This window comes from Lampris incognitus, chromosome 2 (assembly GCF_029633865.1).
Source record: "Lampris incognitus isolate fLamInc1 chromosome 2, fLamInc1.hap2, whole genome shotgun sequence".
Taxonomy (NCBI): domain Eukaryota; kingdom Metazoa; phylum Chordata; class Actinopteri; order Lampriformes; family Lampridae; genus Lampris; species Lampris incognitus.
This window is the reverse complement of record NC_079212.1, coordinates 91021386-91048173: the sequence shown is the minus strand read 5'-3', so window position 1 is coordinate 91048173 and position 26788 is coordinate 91021386. Positions and strand designations below refer to the sequence as shown.

At 45.4% G+C, this 26788-nt stretch overlaps 1 protein-coding gene across 2 annotated transcripts in view; it reads right to left on the bottom strand.

Annotated features, from left to right (window-relative positions):
- rad18 (RAD18 E3 ubiquitin protein ligase) overlaps positions 1-26788 on the bottom strand; it is a 93726-nt gene that overhangs the window by 15795 nt on the left and 51143 nt on the right. Inside the window, exon 12 of one of the 2 annotated variants that reach the window (XM_056274893.1) lies at positions 11489-11533. The exons of the other annotated variant lie outside the window; for it this stretch is intronic. Within the exon in view, the coding sequence (XP_056130868.1) occupies positions 11489-11533 (45 nt within the window). The remainder of the gene's footprint in view (positions 1-11488; positions 11534-26788) is intronic. 2 annotated transcript variants of the gene reach the window in all.

Below are 26788 nucleotides of genomic sequence, written 5' to 3'. Positions count from 1 at the left end.
AAATATTGCAAATCTTTTTGTTAATCGGCAAGTGTGGCTAGCCTTCTTTTTTATTTTAATAACATGATTAGAAATATCTCATTTTGATTTGAAAGATTGTTTAGGGCTGTTTTTAGTCAGTTTATACTATTGTTAACCACTATAGAAAAGGACATCTATGTTGCATTAACACAAGCAGTTTATACTATTGTTAACCACTATAGAAAAGGACATCTATGTTGCATTAACACAAATGGAACTGGAATAAAGTTTTTTCTATTCCATATTTGTTTCTGTCTTTTGTCTGCTTTCTATCACGTATATATGCATAACATAATGCAGATGTGCGTATGTCTCCTGACATTTCAGTGCACTGATAATGTGTGTGTCTGTAACACGCATTTAGTGCAGTTTTTGTCTCTGAACATTCAAACACATTCTCTATGATTATAATAAACAGTTATATTTGAATAAGTTTTGACTAATGAAACATCTTACTAGAAAAATTAATTCTTAGTTGAGTCATGCTAGAATGCTTAAAATCAATGTTGTTCTGACATTGTTTTTTTCAAATCAAGACATAAATTTTGGTGGTTTATTACATAATGCACCAAATTATTACATTTTCTTCATAAAAAAGTGTAACATCCGCATTTTGTAATAACCGGTGCAATATGTAACAACTTATTACAAAATGCGGCAAACTTTATTACATATTGCGTTCAAGAATTTTATTACAAAATGCGGCAAGTTATTACGAAATGTGGCGTTATTACATAATGATGTGAAAATGTATTACATTATTACATAATGTGGCGCTACATGCCCATATAGTGTACCATACTGCTTATATACTATATTGCCCATACACACTATACTATATACCCTATAACATATAGTATACCATACTGCTTATATACTATATTGCCCATACACACTATACTATATACCCTATACCACATAGTATACCATACTGCTTATATACTATATTGCCCCATACACACCATACTATACACCCTATACCATATAGTATACCATACTGCTTATATACTATATTGCCCCATACACACCATACTATACACCCTATACCATATAGTATACCATACTGCTTACATATTACCCATACACACTATACTATATACCCTATACCATATAGTATACCATACTGCTTACATATTACCCATACACACTATACTATATACCCTATACCATATAGTATACCATACCGCTTATATACTGCATTACCCATACACACTATACTATATACCCTATAACCAATAGTACACCATACCTCTTATATACTATATTACCCATACACACTATACTATACACCCTATACCATATAGTATACCACACTGCTTATATACTATATTGCCCATACACAAAATACTATATACCCTACACCATATACAACTCCACAACCCATCATGCCCATATACAATGCATATACAAATACTCCCACTATATTAAACTATACTACCTTGTGTACCAGAAGTTTCCACTATACCTCCACCTACCATCCACCTCACAACTACATACTATATTATATACATATATGTATCTTGTGAAACTATATGGGAGAACCTCGGGTCAATAAAAAAGTTTCTTAAATGTTAATTCCACAAGCAGGCTGATGTGAACTTGTGTCCATACTGACATGTTCCTCATTTGATTGCACAAGACAAATTTACAGTAGTTCAGGTGTTGGTGTTGCTCTTAATGTGTGGATGCTGTGATGCACGAGACCGGCACATAAACCAACACATATCATCTGATGAAATGTCTTAAAATGTATCATGCAGTGATTTGTTTTGTTCTACAGCTACTATGAATCATTACACCACTTACCAAATGGTGTTTTAACTGTCAGTGTGACATTCTCATCCACCTATCATAGTGAGGAACCTCCACCTTTACTGGGCGGAGCGCATGAATAAAGATATGCTTTCCAGCTTGATAAAAGAAATGTCACCAAAAATCAGCTAAAATATTATTTGGATACATGCTAATAGAGAAGAAAATTATCCCCCCCCCAATTGTATACGGCCGTCCCGGTCGCTGCTCCACCTCCACTGCTGATCCGGGGAGGGCTGCAGACATGATACATGTGGAGTCGCCAGCCGCTTCTTTTCACCTGACAGTGAAGAGTTTCACCAGGGGGACATAGCGCGTGGGAGGCTCACGCTATTCCCCCCCCCCTTGCCCCCCCCCAACAGGCGCCACGACCAACCAGAGGAGGCGCTAGTGCAGCGACCAGGACACATACCCGCATCCGGCTTCCCATCTGCAGACATGGCCAATTGTGTCTGTAGGTACGTCCAACCGAGCCAGAGGTAACACAGGGATTCGAACTGGTGAGACCCATGTTGGTAGGCAATGGAATAGACTGCTGTGCTACCCAGATGCCCCAAGAACATTATTTTTAAAAGTAGTATTAATCTACGTGGAATATATGTAATATTTTTAATTGAAATGTTCTTAATTTAAGAAGCACAGGGCTAGTAGTTAGTGTACGGATGCAGAATATAATTCACACGACCGAGAGGTCACAACCCCGGCTGATTAAAAAAGGGCTTGTGGGCATCCGGCCAGCACAGCAGTCTATTCCATTCCCTACCAACACGGGAATCGCCTGTTCGAATCCCCGTGTTACCTCCGGCTTTGTCGGGCGTCCCTACAGATACAACTGGCCGTGTCTGCGGGTAGGAAGCCGGATGTGGTTATGTGTCCTGGTTGCTGTACTAGTGCCTCCTCTGGTCTGTCGGGGCGCCTGCTCGGGGGGGGACAACGATGAATAGTGTGATCCTCCCACGCGCTACATCCCCCTGGCAAAACTCCTCACTGTCAGGTGAAAAGAAGCGGCTAGCGACTCTACATGTATCGGAGGAGGCATGTGGTAGTCTGCAGCCCTCCCCGTATCAGCAGAGGGGGTGGATCAGCGACCGGGGACGGCTCGGAGAGCGGGGTGATTGGCCAAGTACAATTGAGAGAGAAAAGGGGGGGGGGGTCTTTTGAAGTTTGTAACCAGAAAACGAGACTAGAGTACTGCAAATTAGGTTAGGAGTCCTTCTGGTACCATTACTTTGTGTAGCACTCGTTCTGGAGAAGGATTCAAGTCAGCGGGACATGGAAAAGTAAGCAAGCCCACTGCACAGCTATGGTCAAAAGCATCTGAATCCCAAACACAACACAGCAGGAGTGGGTGATGGGTTGGAGATCAACACTGTGACATGACAGTCACACCTCAGCATCTAGCGTGAAGTTATTTGACCGTTACTGAAACGTCTCTCGTGTGTCCTGGTGGCTTTCTGTTTGGGGTTACTTGTAAAACTCTCCAAGGGGGTGACTGTCAAAACCAAGACCGAGTGGAGGAGAACAATGGGATGGAACTACTCAACCCTGACCGAGGCAGACAGATCCCCCCTACACAACCAAAGGGGGGCCCTTACGCACCAATGCCTTGCATGTGGAACCACTTAAGAGCTTCGCATGAAGGTCTATGGTTGTTTACACCCTCCAGTCAATGACATAAGTCCTTTGTCCCTCCAAGATGGCTTAGATCGATAACAAAAAATATTCCACAACGGGAATTTGGGTCAGAGATCAGCAAGTTTGTAGAGGAGGGTGATGTCTGCACAAGGCTGATTGTTTGTATGAATGGACACCAGATGTCATACATACAGTCCATCAAGCCAGCAACGGTGAAATTCCTGTCACCTTTGCCTGAGTTACAAGAAAGATGTAGGGTAGAGATGAAGGCAGTTCGCTCGCCGCAGGGCAAATCGACTACACCGAGCACAATAACATCATCTCAGATGTCTGCTTTGAGTTGTCGGGTCATTTCTAAACCCAGTGCTGTGTTGTGTGTTGTGTGGAGGGATGACATCAAGAGGGAACAGTGGCAGGCTGGGACTCCACCAGGAGTTCGTTTGGACAGTGATTAAGAGTGCAGCCTTGAATTTCTGAAAGGGGGTACATGAGGACAAAAGTGAAATTACAGTCAGATATATTGCACTGGCTTAAGAGGTTTGAGGATTTTTTTATCATTATTATTACAATTGGCTCTCAATTTCAGGGCATTGGAAGTATTCTTCAAATGAACATGCCATTTTCTGAGAAGCATTTTAGTATTTGACATTTTAGTGACAAACATGACTGGACTTCAAATTGACATATAGGATTGAAAAAAAAATGTGTGTGCGGGCAAACACAAACATGCTGGTTACAGCTCCAATTACTATAATTGCTCCAACTTATGACTAACATTTACCCTTACTTACACTGTGCAATATTGAAAAAAATACAAACCCCAATTCCAATGAAGTTGGGACGTTGTGTAAAATGTGAATAAAAACAGAATACAATGATTTGCAAATTCTTTTCGACCTATATTCAATTGAATACACTACAAAGACAAGCTATTTAATGTTCAAACTGATAAACTTTATGGTTTTTGCAAATATTCAGTCATTTTGAATTTGATGCCTGCAACACGTTCCAAAGAAGCTGGGACAGGGGCAACAAAAGACTGGGAAAGTTGAGGAATGCTCAAAAAAACACCTGTTTGGAACATTCCACAGGTGAACAGGTTAATTGGAAACAGGGGAGTGTCATGATTGGGTATAAAAGGAGCATCCCCGAAAGGCTCAGTCGTTTACAAGCAAGGATGGAGCGAGGTTCACCACTTTGTGAACAACTGCGTGAGCAAATAGTCCAACAGTTTAAGAACAACGTTTCTCAATGTACAATCACAAGGAATTTAGGGATTTCATCATCTCCAGTCCATAATATCACCAAAAGATTCAGAGAATCCGGAGAAATCTCTGCACATAAGCGGCAAGGCCGAAAACCAACACTGACTGCTCGTGACCTTCGACCCCTCAGGCGGCACTGCATTAAAAACCGACATCATTGTGTAAAGGATATTACCACGTGGGCTCAGGAGCACTTGGGAAAACCATCGTCAGTTAACACAGTCCGTTGCTACATCTACAAGTGCAAGTTAAAACTCTACCATGCAAAGCCAAAGCCAGATATCAACACCACCCAGAAACGCCGCCGGCTTCTCTGGGCCCGAGCTCATCTGAGATGGACTGACGCAAAGTGGAAAAGTGTGCTGTGGTCTGACGAGTCCACATTTCACATTGTTTTTGGAAATCATGGATGTCGTGTCCTCCTGGCTAAAGAGGAAAAGGACCATCCAGATTGTTATCAGCGCAAAGTTCAAAAGCCAGCATCTGTGATGGTATGGGGGTGTGTTAGTGCCCATGGCATCATGGGTAACTTGCACATCTGTGAGGCACCATTAATGCTGAAAGGTACATACAGGTTTTGGAGCAACATATGCTGCCATCAAAGCGATGTCTTTTTCAGGGACGTCCCTGCTTATTTCAGCAAGACAATGCCAAGCCACATTCTGCACATGTTACAACAGCGGGGCTTCGTAGTAAAAGAGTGCGGGTACTGGACTGGCCTGCCTGCAGTCCAGACCTGTCTCCCATTGAAAATGTGTGGTGCATTATGAAGCGCAAAATACGACAACGGAGACCCCGGACTGTTGAGCAACTGAAGTCGTACATCAAGCAAGAATGGGAAAGAATTCCACCTACAAAGCTTCAACAATTAGTGTCCTCCCTTCCCAAACACTTATTGAGTGTTGTTAAAAGGAAAGGTGGTGCAACACAGTGGTAAACAAGCCCCCGTCCCAGGTTTATTGGAACGTGTTGCAGGCATCAAATTCAAAATGAGTGAATCTTTGCAAAAAAACAATAAATTTTATCAGTTTGAATATTAAATATCTTGTCTTTGTAGTGTATTCAATTGAATATAGGTCGAGAAGGATTTGCAAAGCATTGTATTCTGTTTTTATTCACGTTTTACACAACGTCCCAACTTCATTGGAATTGGGGTTTGTAAAATATTACAATATTTTTGACTGAATAACTTGATAATGTGATTTATTTTGGGAATGACCATTGGCGCTCTCATAAGATATTTAAACACCGAAAGATGTTGAGAAATGAAAATTTTTTTTATCACTTTCCTGTAATGCAGCATTTGAGACCAGGGAATGACAATATTTAAGTTCTCATCTCATCATCAGCCGCTTCTCCGGGGTCGGGTCGTGGTGGCAGCAAGCTAAGTACAGCACTCCAGACATTCCTCTCCCCAGCAACGCCCTCCAGCTCCTCCTGGGGGATCCCAAGGTGTTCCCAGGCCAGATTGGACATGTAGTCCCTCCAGCGAGTTCTGGGTCTACACCGGGGTCTCCTCTCAGTTGGCCGTGCCTGGAAAACCTCCAAAGGAAGGCGCCCAGGAGGCATCCTAATCAGATGCCCGAACCACCTCAACTGGCTCCTTTTGACACGAAGGAGCAGCGGCTCTACTCCGAACTCCCTCCGGATGTCCGAGCTCCTAACCCTATCTCTAAGGCTGAGCCCAGACACCCTACACAGGAAACTCGTTTCAGCCGCTTGTATCTTCGATCTCACCCTTTCGGTCACTACCCAAAGCTCATGATCATAAGTGAGGGTTGGAACCAAGATTGACTGGTAAATTGAGAGCTTTGCCTTCTGGCTCAGCTCCCTCTTCACCACAACAGTCTGGTACAACGTCCGCATTACTGCTGATGCTGCACCAATCCGCTTGTCAATCGCCCGCTCCATCCTCCCCTTACTCATGAACAAGACCCCGAGATACTTGAACTCCTTCACTTGAGGCAACAACTCAACCCCAACCCAGAAGGAGCAATCCACCATTTTCCAGTAGAGAACCATGGCCTCAGACTTGGAGGTGCTGACTCTCATCCAGGCCATTTCACTTAGCAGCAAACCGCCCCAGTGCATGCTGGAGGTCGCGTTTTGATGAAGCCAACAAAACCACATCATCTGCGAAGAGCAGAGATGCAATTCTGAGGTTCCCAAAATGGACACACTCCTCACCTTGGCTGCAGCTTGAGATCTTGTCCATGAATATCACAAATGGAATCGGAGACAAGGGGTAACCTCAGCAGAGTCCGACAACCACCGAAAACATGTTTGAGTTTATGCCGAGAATACGGACACAGCTCTCAATTTGGTTACACAAGGACCGGATGGCTTGTAGCAACTGCCCTAGTACCCCACACTCCAGCAGTACCCCCCCCCTCCCAGAGTGCCCCAGGATCCACGGTTGTAAGTCTTCTCCAATTCCACAAAACACATGTAGACTGGCTGGCCAAACTCCCATGTCTCCCTCAGCACTTCCACAAGGGTAAAGAGGTGGTCCACTGTTCCGCGGCCAGGATGGAATCCGCATTGTTCCTCCTGGATCCGAGGTTCGACAGTCGGTCGAAGTCTCCTTTCCAGCACCCTAGAGTAGACTTTCCCAGGGAAGCTGAGCAGTGTGATGCCCCAATAATTGGAGCACACCCTTCCGGTCCAACTTGTGTTACTTACAACTTAATATTTAATATTACAACTATTATTATTATTATTATTAAATATTACAACTTGATATTTAAGTTATATCATGTTATTACAATATGCAAAATTCCAGATGGTATCTAGTCTCATATCACAAAATCGTATATTGATCAGCTCCAATTTATCCTAGAGTCAATTATCAAAATTGCAGCTTACGTCACTGGCTTGCTTTCAGATATGCAGAAAATATAATTAATATTTTTGCATTAACTGTCAAGTTTTAAAAATGTCTAGCTTATGGCCATTGATTATACTATGACACCACCACCAGATTTTAGGTCAATTAGTTGAAAGGATCTAACGTTTTGTCATTCAGCATAAGGTGAATTTAATAACCCTGCTATCGGGGAAAACCCTGCATTACCAACGGTATCATAGCTCATTGATGAAGTTTTCCTTTATCCTTAAGGTACAGAATTCAACGCAAAGACTATGCAACATAAGAGCTATTTACATACTGCAGCCTGGGCAATGTGTTGTTTGACTCTGGCTGCCAGGACACATTTTAAAGCTTCTTATCAAGAAAATGAAGTTATTCTTTGTCAAAAGTAAAGGAAGGATGGACTAACTGAAGGATACTGTGTTTTATTTTAAGAAAACTGTGAACCTTGGAAACGCTGCCATATAATATCTGTAAAGTAAATGACTGGACGTATGACTAAGTGTTAGCAAAACAACACATACATCATTCCAAGTAAAACAAGATTCATCTTGATGCTGTCAGGTACTGGCACGAGGAAAGTGTGACCGAGTCCCGGCGAGGAGCGCTGAGGAGGACATATGCGCGACCTGGGCCCAGCTGAACAAAGAGCTGTTCCTCTGTTATAAATAGATAGCATTGCACTTATAAATGGTATCGTGTGTTGATTTCAAATACACAAAGGCGGCAGGGGTTTGGTGCTACAGAGGGTGTGATGGAGGTCTGAGCTGCAGGAATGTTTGTGACAGGGAGTGTTTGTGGACGGTCTATACACACACACACACACACACACACACACACACACACACACACACACACACACACATATATATATATATATATATAAAAATATATATATATATATATATAATATGCTACATTAAACACATATATGTCAAAGGTGTGTCTTGTATGGCCACAGCCTAATAATAGCATTGTTGATGTCTAGTCACTTTACTTTTCAACTCAAAGTCAGTCTGGGAGAAATAAAGAAAAATAGAAATATAAACAAATTAACTGGTCCACTTTTCAAATAACTGTCAAGTCTAATAAGCCCCTGAAGAGGCTCAGTTGGTTGCCCATCATCCCAATGGAACAAAAGAAAGCAGAATAAGATTGGCTGGCTGTAAATGTAACTTGTTGACAAACAGCTCAATGTATTGACGTCAGGTACATATACCAGATATTTATTTGTTAGTGACATAAAATCCATCATGGCTGAGTCAGGATGTTCTTTAGCCCCTTCTGTCATGTCACAAGGTGGCAAACAGTGACAGGAAAAAGCCATTTCATGGAAAAAGAAACTTCCATCCATCCATTATCCAAGCCGCTTATCCCAATCGGGGTTGCGTGATGCTGGAGCCTATCCCTGTAGTCACTGGGCGGCAGGCGGGGGGACACCCTGGACAGGCCGCCAGGCCATCACAGGGCCCACACATGGTCCTTTTTTCTTTTTTGGGGGGGGGGATTTATCCCTGTTTTTCTCCCTAATTGTATCCGGCCAATTAGCCCACTCTTCCGAGCCATCCCGGTCGCTGCTCCGCCCCCTCTGCCGATCAGGGGAGGGCTGCAGACTACCACATGCCTCCTTCGATACATGTGGAGTTGCCAGCCGCTTCTTTTCACCTGACAGTGAGGAGTTTTGCCAGGGAGACCTAGCGCGTAGGAGGATCACGCTATTCCCCCCTGTTCCCCCTCCTCCCCGAACAGGCGCCCCAACCGACCAGAGGCGGCGCTAGTGCAGCGACCAGGATATACACCCACATCCGGCTCCCCTCCCGCAGACACGGCCAATTGTGTCTGTAGGGATGCCTGACCAAGCCAGAGGTAACACGGGGATTCGAACCGGTGATCCCAGTGTTGGTAGGCAATGGAATAGATCGCCACACCAACTGGATGCCACGACAAAGTAAATCTTTTAAGATTATGCAACAGCAGAAAGAAGACAACAAAGCGATGATGATATGAACGACAGTGATACCGTATGTTTGCGTAGCATGAACACATGTAATGGAGGGAGTACTTAAATGTTTATAGTGAGGTCACTGGGGAAACCTTTGTGATGTCATTTTAGTTCTTTAATGTTAATCTGTCTGCCATGCTAGTGGACGTAGACCTGCGACTTCCTGGTTCTTCAGTAATGAAAAAAGAGTTCTCACTATTAATACATCATCTAAGTACTGACACTTCATTAACGTGTTAACTAAAGGTTCAACACTGGGCATCTCAAGCAAAGAAACACAATCAACGGTTTACATTAAACTGGCTGCTGTTCTAAATGTGTGACCGCTATGAACCTCAATCGAAAATCTGACAAACCCTCTCAAGACTTGAAAGGCACTTTCATGTTAAAAGTTTATTTCACGGCTTATTGATTCAGCACAGCTCATTTTTGTACTCTGATTTCAAATCGAGACACATCTCTTTGTGGATCTGGTCCTGTATTGGGTAAAAGGTTAAGAGCAAGCTGTCTAGTTGTCTTAGGTGATGGTTTGCTCTGCTGTGCCAGATAAATACATTTTGAAAAGCGTGCTGGTGTTTTGAGCTCCATCACCAGCGACTACTGATGAATCAAAACAGAACCGGCCAGCTTCATCTAGGACAGCGTTTCTCAAACCTCTCCTGGAGGACCACTTGTCCTGCATATTTTAGATCTCTCTCTGCTCCAACACAGCTGATTTAAATGATCAGCTTTGTTATCAGGCAGCTTCGGGAGCTCATAACGAGTTGATCATTTGAATCAGCTGTGTTGGAGCAGGGAGAGATCTAAAACATGCAGGACAAGTGGTCCTCCAGGAGAGGTTTGAGAAACGCTGATCTAGGATACAGTGAGGTCATGGGGCTTAGGGTTGTGGGTGCAACCATGAGAGGAAAAAAAACCCCATATAGATGTGTAGTGTTACAGCCACCTATCATTGGGTTGTTGACGATATTCCATCCATCCATTATCCGAACTGCTTATCCTGCTCTCGGGGTTGCGGGGATGCTGGAGCCTATCCCAGCAGTCATTGGGCGGCAGGCGGGGAGACACCTTGGACAGGCCGCCAGGCCATCACAGGGCCGTCGTTGACGACATTCTCAACTGTATTTCTGAAGTCTCTCCTGAATGCACAGCGCTATGGTTTGTTGGACTTGTGGCACAGACAAAGACATAGACATGCGGCACAGTGGCGCAGTGGTTAGCGCGGTCGCCTCACAGCAAGAAGGTCCTGGGTTCGAGCCCCGGGGTAGTCCAACCTTGGGGGGTCGTCCTCTGTGTGGAGTTTGCATGTTCTCCCCGTGTCTGCGTGGGTTTCCTCCGGGTGCTCCGGTTTCCTCCCACAGTCCAAAGACATGTAGGTCAGGTGACTCGGCCGTACTAAATTGTCCCTAGGTGTGAATGTGTGTGTGTCGGCCCTGTGATGGCCTGGCGGCCTGTCCAGGGTGTCTCGCCGCCCGCCACCCGATGACTACTGGGATAGGCTCCAGCGTCCCCGCGACCCTGAGAGCAGGATAAGCGGTTTGGATAATGGATGGATGGATGGACTTGTGGCACAGACAAAGGCATATCAATTTAAAAAGAAGCCTACGCACAGCAGCTCTCAAGTCTGACATGAACAGTTTTCACATGCCAGGGCAAACAGGCCAACTTTCGTCAGGGATTTGAGAACCAAACTACAAATCAGCACAGCCCACAGTTATGTGCAAGGGGCAATTAAGCTGTATAAGCAAATACAAGAGCTCGAAACAGCTTATATACTTGACTGACATGGGTGCCTCAGCAGATTCACAAAGAATGATGGATTTTTGAACAGGAACATACTGGTGGGTTTTAATAAATCATTATTAGAAAAGCGCAATGACTTACTTGATGACTCTGGCAGGTTCTGGATCAAATACGTCGGACAGAGAACTATATGGAGGAAAAGAGAGAGAGGGAAGGGTGGGTGGGGAGGAGAGGAGAGGGGCAGGCATGTTATTTATAAAGATTAATTGAGTCAGCGGTGCAAGCAGCGCTACATTCCGATAAAGAGAAATTGTGGCTGTTACGTACTGCAGCCCTCATTGGAGCCCATGTCACCACCCTGGATGCCAGGGAGCAGACTATAAATACACTTTAACACGTCTTGATCTATCGCCAATACCTTCCCTTTAGAAACAGTACTATCAGTCATTTCAGCAGTAGCGTTCATCTGACTACCGTGCGCTTGTTTCTCACTTCTCGCGGCGGCCAGCACATCCCTGACATCAACCTATCATCACTTCTCTCCGCCTCTCTGTCTGTATTTGTGTCGTGAAATGGCATGAGACATCAGGCAGGAGAAACGTAGATATTGTAATGCAAGGCACACATACAGGCTGTTACTAAAAATGAGGAGCTAGAAGGAAAGGAAGGAGAATGCTGAGGATGGAGACAGTTATACTAGAGCCAGGATGATCTGGGGTTTGATAATGGGCCATCTGAGGTGACAATGAGTGTTAGGGAAACGGGGTTCAGGGAAAACAAGTGGGACAGGTGGGGAGAGAGGGACTAAAGGAATCTAAAAGGCTGTGCGAGAGACACGAGGTTACATCAGGACTGGACTGAGTTAGGCTCAAGTGAAGGGGGGCAGCACACCTGAAAGAGCAGGGAGAAGGGTGCAGCAGGCTGATACTGGCCTCAGCTATAGAGGAATTCAGTGAGACAGAACTGTGGAGGGCTAGAGAGGAACACCCCCCTAAAAAGGTGAGCATGGCCAATGAAAAATATGTCTATATGGTCTACGAATTTCATCATCATCATCAGTTCCGTAACCTATGGAGGTCGTAGGAGCACAGTGGATGCCTCAACAGGTTGAGTCATCATTGTGTGTCAGTAGGGGGAGTACCTGGTGGTCCCTATCTCCTCTCCAGGTATGGATGCCCGTTGTTTCACAGAGGAACTCATCCGCCCTTTGACAGGTTTTGTTTTCAGTCCTGCTGGGTGTCCACACACCCTCCTCACAACAATGCAAGGGTTGAAGTGGGGGTGTCGGTTTAGTCGCCGACAACCCGACGGTTGCAGTTTAATGTCGTACCCATGACAACTACAAATTTATAAGCTCAATAAATTGGTCCATAGACCAATTCTATGTCTGTCCCTTGGACTTGTCAGAACACATGGTAGAGATAAATTGGGTTGGATGCAAAAGGAAAAAGACACAGAAGGCAAAGCAAAACATGGTGTACTGACTGTGTTTACATGTACAGTTAAGTCGAGCTATGGTTATAGCTCAATTAGGCCATGTAATTGAACCACTGCCATTGTCCTAGTATACAAGAACCAGGGGAGAATCGATTTTTTGACGGAAGTATGTCTGACCAGGGTACGGTAGATGGTGATGTGTTTCCTTTTAGCTGGTTGCTATTGCACCTTCTTCCGGTTGACCTACTGCGTCACATACAAAACAAGCAACACACAAGTTAGCGACAAGTTAACAAGTTCGTCTGTCCAGAAATGTGTGGTTCTCGCTCTAGCACTCGCCATGTTGATATTACACAGTTCGACTTCCGAGTAAAAGACCGCCGCAGCAACTACGGATTATGTGCAGAACGCCTAGGCCAGTTCGGGGCCAATTGAAGTGTATACATCCCAGAGTAAATCGATCCCCAAATGCTTTATCTAGGTGTGTTAGTCCGACTTCAAGAAATTCGATTGTATTTTAAAAGTCCAGTTCTACTTGGACCAACACAATAAATCGACTTTTTCTAACATCATGTAAACGTACTGTCTGTTGGATGTCAGAACAGAAAAATAGAAATAAGCTTCCTTTTTAATCACATTCCATTGGGGGGAAAAAGTGAATACGAGGTAACTCGCAGACGGATTTGGCTGCAAGCCTGAATTGGTAGGCCTGCAATCTGGGAAGAAATATAGAAAAATCCTTGTGTTTATAACAACAGCTCAATTAAATTCAAACTACAGTAACACAATTCATTTATAAACAACAACGCATTGCAATTTTAAGGGCTGGATTTATGTACATTACATTTGTGAAATACATCGATGTAATAGGCCATCGGCAAAGTCTTACACATCATATTCTTGCGCCCTTATTGCTGGTTTGGCAGTTCCTCCATTCACAAAACAAAAAATCTTTGACAATATGGAACATCTTGGGCTTCGCCACTGACAACATCTGTTGGCCGTAAGCTTTAAGTTTTCTGTTGGTATAAACACTTAATTTCTCTTGGAGCCTCGGTCATTTTAATGATCGATGCTCCATCTTCTCATACCTTCTCCAAGATGGCGGCACAAATTCACATTTGCAGCGGCCTCGCCCAGTACCGGTGTGGGAAGATGGCAGTGCGAACTTGTGTTTGTGGCGGCCTTACCCAGTATGGTCCATGCGGTGTCTTTGTCCACATCTGTGTCTAGTTTTGTTTTGTCTTTGTTTGATGGCTGGGAAGGCTGGCGCTGGATTGGCTGGGAGAGCTTGGTCTGCTGTGTCCTTTGGGCCCAGGGACCACGGCCCTGACCGGAGCTGCGCCTGAGGAGGCAGCACCAGGGGTGCGAAAGCGGGGGCAGGCTAAGCTAACTGCTAGCCCATGCAGACTAGCAGTTCCGATAACACCGAGGACATCTGGTGGCGGCCTCACCTAGCATTGACTGTGTTTTTGGTGTTATCGTGTGAAGTGGGGGGAGGTGTGTGGAAGGTGTCTGGCTGGGAGAGCTGGCGTGGGATCAGCTGGGGGAGCCCGGTCTGCTTCATCCGGTGGGCCCAGAGACCATGGCCCTGCTGGAGCTGCACCCTAGGAGGAAACACTGAGGGTGATCTGACAGGATGCGGAAGTGGGGCAGGCTAAGCTAACTGCTAGCCCATGCAGACCGGCAGTTCTGACAGTCATCCCGGCTGGCGTTCCTTCTCTGGACAGTGGAATTTTTGGACTGTGTTGCACTGAGCGGACTGTGTTGTTAATGGTTTGTGGTTTTTTTTTTTTTTGCTTTGTTCATTCTGTTTTTGTATGTTTGTTGGTGGTGTCGTTTTTGGGAATTTTGGATGTGTTTTCTTGTCTTTTGTGTCGCACTGCTGTCTGTGGGCTGGGGGAAAAGGATTTTTTTTTCTTTTGTGTATGCAAGTACATGAAAGAAATGACAATAAATTGTTCCTGATTCCTGATTTTAGTGGGGTCAGTAACAGCTATTTCAGCTGAACAGTTAAGATAACTGGAGAATCATTCCGGGTTTTCCATTTAATGACCTACACATGACAGTGACCTACCTACCTAACACCAAATGCGGCTCTGTGTCACTGATAAATGCTTTTCTGCATTCAGTTAGTGTGCATGCGAGGAATTTCTGGAAAGGTGCAAAACAAACGCACTAACCAAAGAAAGTGGTCGATAAGCATACGGGAAATGCACACAAGAATAACAAAAGGCAGACTGACGGTGACAGAGGCAAAGAAATGGGTTAGCGCTGGAAGCTGCATCCTAATGAAGTGCGGCCATTCAGGAGCCGTGCCACAGGGAAAAGTGTGCTGCCTGTGCAGGAGAGGGCTGCCCGGCATATGAGGGGTTCTGTGACACAGCACGCTGGGGTAAAGCTGCAGGAGTTAAACAAGTCAGACTTTACAGAACTGACGGACCACGGGAATGAGCTGAATCCATGAGGCTGCACAGAGTGTTTGCAATAAAAACGGATTACTAACCTGATTGTTTAAGGGAAGTATTTTTTATGAGATCAATAATCCATCAAACTAGATTTAAGGAGAAATATACATCATATCACGAGTGTAACGTTTTAGAAATGTTTAATAGGAGGGCGTCCGGGTAGTGTAGCAGTCTATTCCGTTGCCTACCAACACGGGGATCGCCGGTTTGAATCCCCGTGTTACCTCCGGCTTGGTCGGGCGTCCCTACAGAAACAATTGGCTGTGTCTACGGGTGGGAGCCAGATGTGGGTATGTGTCCTGGTCACTGCACTAGCGTTTCCTCTGGTCAGTCGGGGCGCCTGTTCGGGGGAGAGGGGGAGCTGGGGGAAATAACGTGATCCTCCCACGCACTACATCCACCTGGCGAAACTCTTCACTGTCAGGTGAAAGGAAGCGGCTGGGGACTCCACATGTATCGGAGGAAGCATGTGGTAGTCTGCAGCCCTCTCCAGATCGGCAGAGGGGGTGGCGCAGCGACCGGGACGACTCGGAAGAGTGGGCTAATTGGCCGGATACAATTGGGGAGAAAAGGGGGGGGGGTAGCAACAAATAAATAAAAAATTCATATACTGCAGATATGAAATTGAGCGGAAGGTGTAATCACTTGAGACGGGCTGGTACCAACACGAAGCCCCTTCGGTCCAAAAGTTCTACTTTAATTAATGCTTCCAACTAGCATGTTAGCCAGATGTTTCTATGTAAAACCCACCAGTGTGATCTGTGCTCTCTTCAGGCGCTTGATATTTTTGTGCTGGTTCACAGCATTAATTGAGGCACAGCGAAGGGGATTCTAGCAGTATGCTTACATTGACTGTCGTCCCGACTGTCTTCAAGTTGTTTGTGGATTTCTGGCATCAATCTGGAAACTTAAGAATTGTCTCAAAACTTTTAAAAGCATTCTGAGCAGGTTACTGATTAATAGGATATGCTCTAAAACTCCTGAACCTCCTCTTTAAAATTTGGATCACTGTCTGAATGCAACATTTGCTTAAAAAAGGGACACAAACTAAGTAACAACCACCCAGAGAGCAGTCGGAGCTACGTGGAGTAGGAAGGCCAGCTTGTTTTTGAAAACCAAGGGGAAGCTTTTCTTCTTTTATTCACCAAGTGAGAACGTACGACAATTTTTGTCAAACGACGGGCGGAAAGGTAAGCAGCCTTTTAGTGTTAGCACAAAGCCAGCTGGCATCCCAAGGATAAACAGGAGACATGAATAACAGATGACTGACAGAAACTGAAATAAGGAAGGAGGTCATCCGTCCTCTTTCCACAGTATCGATGGCTCTCATTTTCAGTCAAAATAAAAAGCTGGATGTTTATTTCTTTTTTTTTGTGCCCCCCCCCTTTTCTCTCCAATTGTATGCAGCCAATTACCCCACTCTTCCGAGCCGTCCCAGTTGCTGCTCCACCCCCTCTGCCGATGCAGGGAGGGCTGCAGACTACCACATGCCTCCTCCCACACACGTGGAGTCCCCAGCCGCTTCTTTTCACCTGACAGTGAGGAGTTTCGCCAGGGGGACGTGGCACGTAGGAGGATCACGCTACCCCCCCCCCCGAACAGGTGCCCCGACCGACCAGAGGAGGCGCTAGTACAACGACCATGACACATACCCACATCAGGCTTCCCACGTGCAGACACGGCTGATTGTGTCTGTAGGGACACCCGTCTAAGCCAGAGGAAACATAAGGATTTGAACCGGCGATCCCTGTGTTGATAGGCAACGGAATAGACTGCCACGCCACCCAGACGCCCAGGATGGATGTTTATTTCTAGGGGAGCAACCAAGGCACCCTATCGCTGAACAACACGGAAATAAAAGTAGGAAGAAGAGGACTTGAAAATGGAAGTACTGTAAGTGGCTTTCTGTCACAGGTCTTGTATACGACAGTGGGCAGAGGCCTCAGTCCGGGAAGAGGAGCGACCCAGACCAACGCAGCTGCACAGAGGAAGGAGCTCTCTGCTGACAAATCAACTATTTAGGCTCTCATCCGACTACTGTGCTGGTCAAACCCTGTCGAAATGACATCTTAACACCCTTACTCGCCATTCAGAGAACATCATGGCAGAGCTGGGCGACACGGCCGAAAATGGTATTACGTTTGAAACCCTCATATCAGATGATTATGACTTTTTACCACATTTCTTCCTGTGTCCAGATGGATGCTCAATAATCCAGGAAAGAAACTCAAAGAAGGTTGAGTCAGTTCATCTGGATACAACATTTATCGACATGTTCTGTCAATAAACGTTGTATCCAGATGAACTGACTCAGCCTTCTTTGATTTTATTTCTGTGCTGAAACCCTCTCAAGGGCTGCACTGGTGGTAGTCAAGTCTAAAACCCTTTGCCCACGGGCTTATGCTGAAAGCTTATTTGTGGGCCAAATAAATGCAAATCTTACTCTAAAACTGGTCACTACAACTTTAAACTAAATTCAGCAAGAGATCAAAATTGCCATTGAATGGCACGCTTAACAGTCCACTTGTGAATGTGTTCTTGTGCGTAAACTGAGACCTGAGAAAGCATTTTGCTCTGAAATGGAAAAAGAAACGACAAAAGAAACTGAGCTGTTGGAAAGAAATTAAGCGTAAATAGCCTGTTGTGTCACAGGACACATGTTAAGCATTAGCATGTTTCTATTTTCAGAACAAGAAAATTAACCAGTAACTATGAAATGGGAAAACGCTTAAACCCAGGATGATGTGAGATTAAGTCATATATCTTCTGCTGACTCATTTGTCAAAAAGAAATGAAAATTACGTCGTATACTTGACCATGGATCAAAGCAGCAATAAGATGTATGGTGCAAGATGTCATGTTGATCCATCCCACAAGATCAGTTTTACTGTCTGGCTTGTGGGATATCCAAGGCAGACCATCCCCATGGATTAAAGAGAGACACAGTGGCGTAGCGGTTAGCACGGCCGTCCCACAGCAAGAAGGTCCTGGGTTCGAGCCCCGGGGTAGTCCAACCTTGGAGGTCGCCTCGGGTCGTCCTCCGTGTGGAGTTTGCATGTTCTTCCCGTGTCTATGTGGGTTTCCTGCGGATGCCCCGGTTTCCTCCCACAGTCCAAAGACATGTCGGTCAGGTGAATCGGCCATACTAAATTGTCCCTAGGTGTGAACGCATGTGTAGGCCCTGTGATGGTCTGGCGGCCTGTCCAGGGCGTCTCCCTGCCTGCCGCCCAATGACTGCTGGGATAGGCTCCAGCCTCCCCACGACCCTGAGAGCAGGACAAGCGGTTTGGATAATGGATGAATCGTCCAAGCTTGATCCAGTGTCATCAGAGAGCTAGTCACTATGAACCAGTAAGCAGAGAGGCTTTCATGGCGAGCAGGTGACCTCGCATCATATCCCACTTCAAACTAGCTATATATATAAAACTACACCACAGTGGACCGACATGAGCTTTTAGGTTATTAATGAAATACACGGCACCAATGCAATCACTATCTAGACATTATAAAACTTTAATTGCTTGGTGCTTGAACTCAATTTGATGGTCATACAAGGTCCACTAATGGAAAGCAGTGTCAAATTTACATTTCATAATATTCCTCCTGCTACTATCCATCCATCCATTCACTATCCAAACCGCTTATCCTGCTCTCAGGGTCGCAGGGATGCTGGAGCCAAACCCAGCAGTCATTGGGCAGCAGGCGGGGAGACACCCTGGCCATCACAGGGCCGACACACACACACACATTCATACTTAGGGACAATTTAGTACGGCCAATTCACCTGACCTACATGTCTTTGGACTGTGGGAGGAAACCGGAGCCCCCGGAGGAAACCCACGCAGACATGGGGAGAACATGCAAACTCCACACAGAGGATGACCCGGGACGACCCCCAAGGTTGGACTACCCCGGGGCCCGAACCCAGGACCTTCTTGTTGTGAGACGACCATACTAACCACTGCGCCACCGTGCCACCCTTCCTCCTGCTACTACTAACACCAAATGATGTACTACAATACCGAAATATAACAGTGGCACTGACTAATAAGTGCATCTATGCATATGACACTAGTGCTTTACTAAAATGAAATCTTTTATGAAATGAAAATCAAATTAAATGCAATAATTGTGAGAGTGAGTATGATGAAATTATCTTGTGAGTTGAAAAGCACTGAATTATTTCACAATGAACTCATATTTACTGCTGCATATATTAATTTGACTATTTAAATAACAAAGGCTTATATATATATATATACACTACCGTTCAAAAGTTTGGGATCACCCAAACAATTTTGTGTTTTCCATGAAAAGTCACACTTATTCACCACCATATGTTGTGAAATGAATAGAAAATAGAGTCAAGACATTGACAAGGTTAGAAATAATGATTTGTATTTGAAATAAGATTTTTTTTACATCAAACTTTGCTTTCGTCAAAGAATCCTCCATTTGCAGCAATTACAGCATTGCAGACCTTTGGCATTCTAGCTGTTAATTTGTTGAGGTAATCTGGAGAAATTGCACCCCACGCTTCCAGAAGCAGCTCCCACAAGTTGGATTGGTTGGATGGGCACTTCTTTGAGCAGATTGAGTTTCTGGAGCATCACATTTGTGGGGTCAATTAAACGCTCAAAATGGCCAGAAAAAGAGAACTTTCATCTGAAACTCGACAGTCTATTCTTGTTCTTAGAAATGAAGGCTATTCCATGCGAGAAATTGCTAAGAAATTGAAGATTTCCTACACCGGTGTGTACTACTCCCTTCAGAGGACAGCACAAACAGGCTCTAACAGGTACTATTTAATGAAGATGCCAGTTGGGGACCTGTGAGGCGTCTGTTTCTCAAACTAGAGACTCTAATGTACTTATCTTCTTGCTCAGTTGTGCAACGCGGCCTCCCACTTCTTTTTCTACTCTGGTTAGAGCCTGTTTGTGCTGTCCTCTGAAGGGAGTAGTACACACCGGTGTAGGAAATCTTCAATTTCTTAGCAATTTCTCGCATGGAATAGCCTTCATTTCTAAGAACAAGAATAGACTGTCGAGTTTCAGATGAAAGTTCTCTTTTTCTGGCCATTTTGAGCGTTTAATTGACCCCACAAATGTGATGCTCCAGAAACTCAATCTGCTCAAAGAAGTGCCCATCCAACCAATCCAACTTGTGGGAGCTGCTTCTGGAAGCGTGGGGTGCAATTTCTCCAGATTACCTCAACAAATTAACAGCTAGAATGCCAAAGGTCTGCAATGCTGTAATTGCTGCAAATGGAGGATTCTTTGACGAAAGCAAAGTTTGATGTAAAAAAAATCTTATTTCAAATACAAATCATTATTTCTAACCTTGTCAATGTCTTGACTCTATTTTCTATTCATTTCACAACATATGGTGGTGAATAAGTGTGACTTTTCATGGAAAACACAAAATTGTTTGGGTGATCCCAAACTTTTGAACGGTAGTGTATATATATACACTCACCGGCCACTTTATTAGGCACACCCGTCCAACTGCTCGTTAACGCAAATTTCTAATCAGCCAATCACATGGCAGCAACTCAATGCATTTAGGCATGTAGACATGGTCAAGACGATCTGCTGCAGTTCAAACCGAGCATCAGAATGGGGGAGAAAGGTGATTTAAGTGACTTTGAACGTGGCATGGTTGTTGGTGCCAGACGGGCTGGTCTGAGTATTTCAGAAACTGCTGATCTACTGGGATTTTCACGCACAACCATCTCCAGGGTTTACAGAGAATGGTCCGAAAAAGAGAAAATATCCGGTGAGCGGCAGTTCTGTGGGCGAAAATGCCTTGTTGATGCCAGAGGTCAGAGGAGAATGGCCAGACAGGTTCGAGCTGATAGAAAGGCAACAGTAACTCAAATAACCACTCATTACAACCGAGGTATGCAGAAGAGCATCTCTAAATGCACAACACGTCGAACCTTGAGGCAGATGGGCTACAGCAGCAGAAGACCACACCGGGTGCACTCCTGTCAGCTAAGAACAGGAAACTGAGGCTACAATTCGCACAGGCTCACCAAAATTGGACAATAGAAGATTGGAAAAACGTTGCCTGGTCTGATGAGTCTCGATTTCTGCAGCGACATTCGGATGGTAGGGTCAGAATTTGGCGTCAATAACATGAAAGCATGGATCCATCCTGCCTTGTATCAACGGTTCAGGCTGGTGGTGGTGGTGTAATGGTGTGGGGGATATTTTCTTGGCACACTTTGGGCCCCTTAGTACCAATTGAGCATCGTGTCAACGCCACAGCCTACCTAAGTATTGTTGCTGACCATGTCCATCCCTTTATGACCCCAGTGTTCCCATCTTCTGATGGCTACTTCCAGCAGGATAACGCGCCATGTCATAAAGCTCGAATCATCTCAGACTGGTTTCTTGAACATGACAATGAGTTCACTGTACTCAAATGGCCTCCACAGTCACCAGATCTCAATCCAATAGAGCACCTTTGGGATGTGGTGGACCGGGAGATTCGCATCATGGATGTGCAGCCGACAAATCTGCAGCAACTGCGTGATGCTATCATGTCAATATGGACCAAACTCTCTGAGGAATATCCAGTACCTTGTTGAATCTATGCCATGAAGGATTAAGGCAGTTCTGAAGGCAAAAGGGGGTCCAACCCGGTACTAGCAAGGTGTACCTAATAAAGTGGCCAGTGAGTGTATATATATATGTCTATCACCCATCTATTTATCTATCTATCTATCCATCTATTTGTTTAATTTTGACAAATAATGGGATTCCCTAAGTATCCACTTATATTAAGGCATTGTGGGTGTCCAGGTGGCATAGTGGTCTATTCCGTTGCCTACCAACACGGGGATCGCTTCCCACCCGCATGTCTGCGGGTGGGAAGTCGGATGTGGGTATGTGCCCTGGTCGCTGCACTAGCGCCTCCTCCGGTCGGTCGGGGCACCTGTTTGGGGGGGAGGGGGAACTGGGGGGGAATAGCGTGATCATCCCACCCGCTACGTCCCCTTGTGAAACTCCTCACTGTCAGGTGAAAAGAAGCAGCTGGCGACTCCAAATGTATTCGGAGGAGGCATGTGGTAGTCTGCAGCCCTCCCCGGATCGGCAGAGGGGGTGGAGCAGCGACCGGGACAACTGGGGTAATTGGCCAAGTAACAGTGGGGAGAAAAGGGGGGGGGTATTGTAATTTAGTTGAAACTGCAGACAGGGTGTGTTCAGGAATGCCATAATCTGCAGACAGCGCAGCTGTCATTGCAACCAAAATGTAGATGTAGTTGTCTAACAGTAAATATAAACTCTTGGAAGTGTTAGCCTTCAAGACGGGTTAGTGTAAACGATTCATCCTGGTCAAAAGCAAAACATCAGAATCTGCAAAAAATTTAGCCTTCACTTTTGCACTATTTCTTAGGAACTGTCTTTTTTAACGGATTCAATCTGAGTGTATGCAATGTAAATCACATTAGGGGGGAACAATTTAATTAGAATCAATAAACCAAAGGAAAGCAAAAGAAGTTTGGCAGAGTGTCTCTAAATTATGGATTGTTACATTGAAATAGGTAGCAGACAGACCAAAAAAAACTAAATCAAATCAAACTGCTCCAGGCTGCCCTCATTTATCAGTCAATGCACAGAAAACTGGGCACCGTCTTCTGCAAAAAACAGAAAAGGTGAGTGCTTGAATGGGAAATATGTGTGTTTAGCAGCGGCCTGTGACATCAGTCATTCAAAATAAAGGGCAAAATGAGCTCAAAACAACATGGTGCTTTTAGCACAACTGTGTGTGCCATTTGAGATGACACATATTTGTCTCAATTTTCAAAATAATTCCACTTCAGAAGCAAGATGTTTTGTCACTTAGAGGCAATTAGTTTTTCAGAAATGCATGCATGTTTTTGTGAGCTGCAGCTAGATCAGTTGAAATTTACATGTTTCATGTAAGAGATTGATTTTAGAAGTCATTCAAAAGCAGCTTCTTTCCTACAGCAGTCAGAACACTTAACATGCCTTGCTGGCCCCCCCTTGCCAGAAGATCCCTGCTACACTGACTTGAACGCCCTGTCTGCACTGGACTGAACTCAAACTGTCCTGTCTGCACTGGACTCAACTCACACTGCCCTATCTGCACTGGACTCAACTCACACTGCCCTGTCTGCACTGGACTCAACTCACACTACCCTGTCTGCACTGGACTCAACTCACACTGCCCTGTCTGCACTGGACTGAACTCACACTGCCCTGTCTGCACTGGACTGAACTCACACTGCCTTGTCTGCACTGGACTCAACTCACACTGTCCTGTCTGCACTGGACTGAACACACACTGCACTGTCTGCACTGGACTCAACTCACACTGCACTGTCTGCACTGGACTGGACTCAACTCACACTGCCCTGTCTGCACTGGACTCAACTCAACTCACACTGCCCTGTCTGCACTGGACTCAACTCACACTGCACTGTCTGCACTGGACTCAACTCACACTGTCCTGTCTGCACTGGACTCAACTCACACTGCACTGTCTGCACTGGACTCAACTCACACTGCCCTGTCTGCACTGGACTCAACTCACACTGCCCTGTCTGCACTGGACTCAACTCACACTGCCCTATCTGCACTGGACTCAACTCACACTGCCCTGTCTGCACTGGACTCTACTCAACTCACACTGCACTGTCTGCACTGGACTCAACTCACACTGCCCTGTCTGCACTGGACTCAACTCAACTCACACTGCCCTATCTGCACTGGACTCAACTCACACTGCACTGTCTGCACTGGACTCAACTCACACTGCCCTGTCTGTACCGGACTGAACTCACACTGCGCTGCTACATCAATCATTGTGTCTTGATGCATGCTCAATAATTCAGGTAAGAAAATCAAAGAAGGTTGAATCAGGTCATCTGGACACAATGTTTACGGACAAGATACATTTCATCACTCATCTAAGTGACCTCTTAAGTCTCAACTGACTGCAGGTATCTATGGTAGGTACGTATATAAGGGGTGGGGATACCTGCAGTCAGTTGAGACTGAAGAGGTCACTTATGCCCCTTTTCCACAACATGGTACCGGCTCGACTCGACTTGCTTGTGTGTCGTTTTCCATTACCAACACACCACGGCGTGGATTTTCAGCTCTCCATTTTTATTCAATTTCAAAATGTACTTTAACTCCGCTCCAGTATTTAAAAATGTTGCCTTGTCTGCACTGGACTCAACTCAACTCACACTGCACTGTCTGCACTGGACTCAACTCAACTCACACTGCACTGTCTGCACTGGACTGAACTCACACTGCCCTGTCTGCACTGGACTGAACTCACACTGCCCTGTCTGCACTGGACTCAACTCACACTGCACTGTCTGCACTGGACTCAACTCACACTGCCCTTTCTGCACTGGACTCAACTCAACTCACACTGCCCTGTCTGCACTGGACTCTACTCAACTCACACTGCCCTGTCTGCACTGGACTCAACTCAACTCACACTGCCCTGTCTGCACTGGACTCAACTCAACTCACACTGCCTTGTCTGCACTGGACTCAACTCACACTGCACTGTCTGCACTGGACTCAACTCACACTGCGCTGCACTGTCTGCACTGGACTGAACTCACACTGTCCAGTCTGCACTGGACTGAACTCACACTGCACTGTCTGCACTGGACTCAACTCACACTGCCCTGTCTGCACTGGACTGAACTCACATTGCCCTATCTGCACTGGACTGAACTCACACTGCCCTGTCTGCACTGGACTGAACTCACACTGCCCTGTCTGTACCGGACTGAACTCACACTGCACTGCTACATCAATCATTGTTTCTTGATGCATGCTCAATAATGCAGGTAAGAAAATCAAAGAAGGTTGAATCAGGTCATCTGGACACAATGTTTACAGACAAGATGCATTTCATCACTCATCTAAGTGACCTCTTCAGTCTCAACTGACTGCAGGTATCTATGGTAGGTACGTATATAAGGGGCGGGGATACCTGCAGTCAGTTGAGACTGAAGAGGTCACTTATGCCCCTTTTCCACAACATGGTACCGGCTCGACTCGACTTGCTTGTGTGTCGTTTTCCATTACCAACACACCACGGCGTGGATTTTTGGCTCTCCATTTTTATTCAATTTCAAAATGTACTTTAACTCCGCTCCGGTATTTAAAAATGCCGGGTGATATCCCATGCACGCATTGATGACGCAGTGATGCAAAATGACGCAGTGTTGTGTTTCTCCGACCAATCAGAGGTCTGCATTGAGTTTGGTACTCGCTCCATTTTTTTTGGAACCTCGACAAAGGTGGTACCAGAAAAGTGGTAACAGTTACCAAAATGCCGGTACTTTCCAGTAATGGAAAACGAACAAAAGGGCGAGTCGAGTCGAGCCGGTACCATGTAGTGGAAAAGGGCATTAGATGAGTGATGAAACGTATCTGTCAATAAACGTTGTGTCCAGATGAACTGATTCAACTTTCTCTGATCAATCATTGTACTTTCTGCCTGTTGGGCTACTTGATATGCTGGGGAACTGAACTGTACACACATATCTATCTATCTCTATCTATCTGTCTGTCTATCTATCTGTCTGTCTGTCTATCTATCTATATCCACTGTATATATTCTCACGTTGCATGTCTTTCCTTTTTGTGTGTGTTGTAATGGTTTACGGTACTGATGCACAGGACGACCCACAACTCGCGGGTTCGGGTAAGCTTACTAGAAAATATCACGGTTCGGGCGGGCAGCTCAGAAAGTGACAAAACGGCACGCAGAGTAAGTTACAGAAACAATATGTAGAAACAATAATAACAACAGAAACACTGTGTGCAACAGGCTAGGAGTGTCTCTCTGTCTCTCCTGTGATTTTTTTTTCCTCCCCGAGTGGTATCCATTTCAAAATGCTTTTTTTCTTTGGTCAGAGAGGCTTGTGTGTGTGTGTGTGTGTGTGTGTGTGTGTGTGTGTGTGTGTGTGTGTGTGTGTGTGTGTGTGTGTGTGTGTGTGTGTGTGAGAGCGAGAGAGAGAGGGAGAGGGAGAGACAGAGGCCATGTTTTTAATGAAGGGTGACTTGTTTTGCTGCTATTCAACAATAAATGAGATCGTTTGGAACAATCTGTCTGTTTACTTAGCAGCTTAGACCCAGACACTCTTAGGCTGAGACACAGGGTTGCCAACTGAGTCTCACACTTTCAGGCTGTCTCACACTCACATGACACCGAGGCAAATCTCACGCCAAAACACTGCGACAGCCACAGAGATGAATAGGCGAACGTACAAGTCTTTCTGGTATAGTAATGGGTAAACTAAGTGAACGACTTTGACTCTAGAGGACATTTGAGTAGTCCAAAACTGAGTCTTTTATGTCCATCCATACATCCATTATCCAAACCGCTTATCCTTAGGCTGGGTCGCGGGGATGCTGGAGCCTATACCAGCAGTCATTGGGCGGCAGGTGGGGAGACACCCTGGACAAGCCGCCAGTCCATCACAGGACCCACACACACACACACACACTGAGACAATTTAGTACAGCCAATT